Source organism: Dendroctonus ponderosae, unplaced genomic scaffold (genome assembly GCF_020466585.1).
Source record: "Dendroctonus ponderosae isolate FM_Combo_2020 unplaced genomic scaffold, Dpon_F_20191213v2 Dpon_F_20191213_8, whole genome shotgun sequence".
Classification (NCBI taxonomy): domain Eukaryota; kingdom Metazoa; phylum Arthropoda; class Insecta; order Coleoptera; family Curculionidae; genus Dendroctonus; species Dendroctonus ponderosae.
This window is the reverse complement of record NW_026019016.1, coordinates 4,206,971-4,212,723: the sequence shown is the minus strand read 5'-3', so window position 1 is coordinate 4,212,723 and position 5,753 is coordinate 4,206,971. Positions and strand designations below refer to the sequence as shown.

The window sequence follows — 5,753 nt, the reverse complement described above, 5'->3', positions numbered from 1 at the left end:
GAGGAAATTCTGCCTTTTTTAAAGACAAAAATTTTTGAGGCGAAATACCCAAAAAGAAGTTTGTAAAAAAATCAGAAAAAATATCATAATTTGTAACCACAAGCTTGAAATAGAACCAAAAAATTGTACAAACGAGAAATTCAGAATCGTGCCAAAACGTGTAGAGAAACTGTATAGAGAAAATGTGACAAAAGATACGATCTAAAAGTCGCACAAATACGTGTAAATAAAAATATGTGTATAAGATAGAATGCAATATAACCAGCAAATAAATGTGAGTGTAGAGGGAGTGAGGTGTGGAATAAGGAGGATAATTAACCATAAAAGCAGACAGTAGAGCGGCCCCGAGAAATTAAAACTGAAATAATAATAAAATTAGAGTCTTGAGAAAAATGGGTATCAGTTAAAAATGTTCAAATTTGTGAAGGATAAAAACAATTCATGAAATATAGATCAAGCATTTGTCAATTAAAAAAACCTGAATAGAATTTGTAGAAAAAATGAGTGAAGTGAACAGATGTTGTACAGTAGTTATACTTACTTAAAACATTTGAAAACGAAAAATCGGAAAGACAATATCATTGGACAGAAAGTTTCCGAGAACTCCTAGACAGCAAAGCGGTAAAAAGTAAATATAGAAATAATGAAGAGTTAACAAAAAAATAGTAATATTGAATCACTCCAGACAGCCGCAAATTAGTTGACCTTTAAAAAAATGAAGAATCACCAGTACTTATAAAAACGGAAAATTAATAGTGTTAGTTTAAACATTAAAATATGAAAACAAAAAGAAAAACCCTACCACTGAAAAATGACTGCCATCCAAAAATTAAAAATAAGCGGCCGCAATAATATAATTACTTAAAATTAAGGGTAGTGTTGCAAATTTATCATATATCAAGGAACTAGAATAATACTGAAGAAAAATATGAAAATGAAATGAATGCAATCATTATTAATAAAGCAATTTCCGAAATGTATATAACGAACATCAGTCTGCACTCTGCGATAAGAACTGAGGCTAAAGTCAGTGTTATTTATAAATAAAGGAGTTAAATGCAGTATTACGAGTAAATGCAAAAAAATTGAAGAATAAAGTAGGAAAATTGAGTGCAACACATAATCAGTATCGATATGTGTAAACGAGGCTGGTTGATTGCAAAAAATAAACACCTTGTAGGTACGTTTTGGCTGCAATCATCTTACGGAATAGACACTGGAAACTCGGAAAAAAAGCGGAATCAATAATATTTGGAAGCAAATAAAAAACATTGAAAAAATCGGCAATCAAACAAAAACTCGTTTTTGAATCTTATACTACGTTTAATGATACGGCTGTTACCTTACAATTTTTACAATTTTATATGGGGTTTTTCAAATGTTACCTTAATTTTTCTGCGTATTTTCAAATCTTTAGCCCATCGAGTTTGTAAAAATATGCTATTGCAAGGTACAAAAAAATAGTTTTTTTTCCTGACACGCTTGCAAATCCATATTTTTCTAGTGCTCTCCATTTTGCCATTATTTTCCTGCTCTATTGAAACGTTCACGAGCGCTCTATGTGTTTATAAAGCAATAACCACGCTGACGGAGCATTGTTATTAAATGTGCCGGAAAATACAGACTACTTCCAACTCTCCAAAAATAAAAAAATAACGAAAAAACTATGTGGCAGCGAATATGTCCGGGCTAATAGATGGTAGTTTTCGACATTTTTTCGATTGGGTTCAGTTTGATCAAATATGGAAAGCGGCAATAAAAGAAAATTAAAAAACACATTCTGCGGCAAAACGAATTGCGAGAAATGTACATTACTACATAGAGTGATTAAAGCAGGACCGGAAATTAAGTTTATTGTTATTTGTTTGGGTTCGTGAATATTCTTGTTGTAGATATTTACTTATTCCAGTTATATTTAAATTAGTCATTTAAAAGTTATTCAATCTAAATCAAGTGAAAACTTGAATATTAAATGAGGCCTATTTAATCTATTTAATTTTATGATTTGGTTCAAAATTAAATACTACGAATTGCTTCAATTTTATCGCTCAAGTTTCTAGATATTAACTCACTGAAATAAAAACAATAATTTTGATATTCCAGCTCCTAAAGTAAATTTATTGAAATAATTAACGACGGATTAATTTAAACGATGTTCTTATAAGAACTCCTTTTCAAACTGAGGTTTTGACTTCTAGTCTAGTTTCCATTACAATTTTTTTAAAGAAAGTACTTTCGCTCAATATTTGGATATTAACTTTATTAATTAATTTTATCAGTATTGCATGAAACCTAAATAACTTCTGTTTTATGGACAGAAAATTTAAATAAAGTTCCTAAATAACTGCTTTTTATAGACAAATAATTTAAATTAAGTTCCTAAATATATGGTTGGGTACGGAATTAATAAAAAAATATATGTAAATTATGGATCGAAAATCACATACATATATAAATAATTTAAATTAAACCAAAGGAAAATGTGTTCTGATACTTTAAATGTAAACACTCTTTTTCACATAAAATTGCAATAAATTCCTCATGGAATCACATGCGTACATTTTTTAATAAGCACTTAAGAAAACAAGTTTGAATTAGCGAGTTTGGAACAGTAGCAGGCCTGGATATTTAAAATGCAAACATACATGTCTGAACCAGTCGTTTAGTTTTCTGTTATATAAAGCCATAAAATAATGTCCAGTTTCATTTCATACCCAATATATGATTTATGTGGCTTTGTAAATTTGGCCGATGCAAGGTAATTAGATCGTCCTTAAAATTTGATTAGCGTTATGTAAAGCCTCTACACGTTTTTGCCATTAACAAATAACCAAGTAACGGGGCAAACGAGCGGAAAGTTGCTCAAACATATAAAATATCAACAACTTGTGGCATTCTCCACCCAGTCGGGTGTTAATAATTAAGCTCCATAATTATATTCGAGCCAATGAGTGTTTGGCTTTGGGTTTTCGGTAGTCCTGTCCGGAACAAAACCACAGAACAGCTCCCAACTATGAAGCACTAAAACCTTTTGAATTATTTCGGAATGGAATATACGAATATAACGTGGAATGGTTGAATTATTCTCTCACTACCCGCAGGCCTCAGTTCCGGCCAGTTTATTATGCATGCATCTTGGAGGCAGACAGCAAAAGTATATAGTCGCTTAACTCTGTTTAAGCATTTAAAAATTAATTCACTGGATTGTATTTGATAAAACTGTAATCTTTATTCCTATGTTTTCAATCTGCTGTAAAAAAGCGTTTCTAAGTTTTTGTGATCAACAAACTCATAAACAGCTAATGGAAAAATGAAAAAACCTGCAAGACCAACACTTGATAAACACGGGGAAATAGTAGGAGTAGAAATAGAACTAATAGAAAGGAGATTTTAAATACCATAAAAGTTGTACGCAAATTTGTATAAAAACGATCAGACCTTTTTATATTAGAATAGATACCAAAACATTTAAAAGATAAAAAAAAGGAAATGAAAGTTGCTATTAAAATGTGTGTTTATGTTTTGTTTTTCATTTGAAAATCTAAACTCTACATCCATGTTCATTTCTCAAAGTTACAAGCCACTTTGCCTTTTCAGATTTCTTGAATCAGCAATTGAGGTGCAAATATTGAAAAGAGTTAAAACACTTCGGTCTCGAATTATCTTTCGGAATTTCGGTTGTCTACAATCTCAACTTTCAAAAGTCCTAAAGGTGCATCAATGTCCTCTTTTATCTATATTTACCTTTTATCTTATATCTACTTATCTATGCTAATAGAAAATGTCCCAAATTTAATTTAGGCTCGCGGATCACAAAAAAATATTCCAGATGTATAATTGAAAATATTTCAGTTATTAATACTATTGCAGATTGCAGAGTGCCTGATTCTCCTTTACCAACATAAGACAAATTGAGCAGAATTTAGCATCAAGAAGCCAACGGTGAAACCCAATGCCGTTTGTTAGAGTAAATAATGTACAACCTAAATCCTACTAAACCCAAATTCCGGATGCAGAATTTCTATAAACGCCATCACAAATGTCTTATGCACTTTCTTGCTTAAATGGAATTCTTTCGCAGCAATATACGAGATGTTTCCGTGATTGCGTTTAATATCCGGAAAATACTTGCCGAAAAGAGTGGATTTCAAATAAAGTCGGAATATTGAACATTGCACTGTTGTAGGTAGGTATATCGAATATTCCTGTTTAAATGACTGCAATAGCGGATATTTGACTATTTCTATTATCTGCCTTTTCATTGGATTTCCAAAAACCAGGTATACCTACTAGCCCCTCAAAGCAATCTGACAATATAAACTTCATTCCATCCAATTTTCAAATTTCCATATGGCGGAAGAAAACTGGGCACATAAATTGAGTTTATTTAGTTGAAAGTTGGGCAATAAAACGCCGTTATGACTCAAAACAACTTCCAAGATTGCTTGCGGCCTCTCCATACATTAAATCGTAAAATTTTGTTATCATATCTTTAAATTGAGAGCATCAAAATACTTTTAATTGCTTTTGACGTAGACGTCTGCATGCTTTTACCCATTTCCATATGCATTAATAAAGTTTGAGGTATGAAAAGACCTATTTTGAAATTATACTTAGCATTAAATTGGATAGATTTTCTTTTAGTTGCTATTTAGCCAGAAGTAGTGCAGTAATTTTGTTTAAAATGCAATAGGTATTTCACCGAAAATCACATAACAATTTAATTATGTAGAAGAATGAAGAACGCTAATAATCAAATAGTAAATACTGGATGTCGGCACAAAATCTTCTTCCTTCAGTTGCAAGAGCTCTTATAAATAATTTACTCCAATAAAGCGATTCATGAAAATAGTGTACAAGGTTTCACATTAAAAGCTTGCTCACCTGACGGATGGAGCTACAGGATTTCCATCCTCAAATCCTACTCTAGAGGCTAAAAACTTCGGCAATTCACTTCCGTCCGCATGCTCCAAAAGGGCGCACATTGGTTCGTCTTGGCTGCAAAGGCCCACCACTCTCGCCAGATTTGGATCCCTCAAACCGGCTAGCCAGGATGTTTCCTTTAAGAACTCATGCCTGAAAGGACATATTTTGCTATACTTAAAATATACCAAATAAAATGTTTCAACAGTCATTTGACTCTTACAGAAGATATTGTTGCCGACTGACGCTGGTCACTACGCTATGAATGCAGATTCATTTAAGAAAAAATGGTAAAGCGAAGTGTTTTATACAAAAATTTCGACAAATCTTTGAAATGTTTTTGATAGATTTTAATTTGATTATTATTTCTTAGGTTTATATGAGCTATACTTCCAAGATCGGAATATTAATCAACAACGTAAAGTGATATTTTTTGGTACATTGATACAATTATTTATTTTATTACTGTTGTTATCCAATATGTTAATGTTTATATCTCCTGTAATAAATTCAATATGTTTTTTTATCTAAGCTCTCTAGGTACTCATTCAAACCTATAATAAAAATTGTCGTGTTAGTTGAAGATGAAGTTGAAGTCTGTATATTAATGTTATTCCCTAAGAAAAGCTATGTATCTTAAAAGTGTGTCGTATCTAGGAAATTTCCGATAATTTTCTCTAAATCTCCATTAGATAAAATGGTTTAGCATCAAAAGTTATGTCATGAAGATACAAAAAGGGCAGCAGAACTAGGACTGGAATTACTTAAACACTGGCTGGATTCTTTTAAATTAAGTCTAAATATGCAAAAAACAAATTACATTGCATTTT

The 5,753-nt window shown here is 31.4% G+C and overlaps 1 protein-coding gene across 3 annotated transcripts in view; it reads right to left on the bottom strand.

Annotated features, from left to right (window-relative positions):
• The window catches only part of LOC109538079 (epithelial discoidin domain-containing receptor 1), a 185,767-nt gene that overhangs the window by 10,399 nt on the left and 169,615 nt on the right, over window positions 1-5,753 (bottom strand). For all 3 annotated transcript variants that reach the window (XM_048669156.1, XM_019905124.2, XM_019905123.2), the window contains exon 17: window positions 4,885-5,076. In XM_048669156.1, the coding sequence (XP_048525113.1) occupies window positions 4,885-5,076 (192 nt within the window). The remainder of the gene's footprint in view (window positions 1-4,884; window positions 5,077-5,753) is intronic.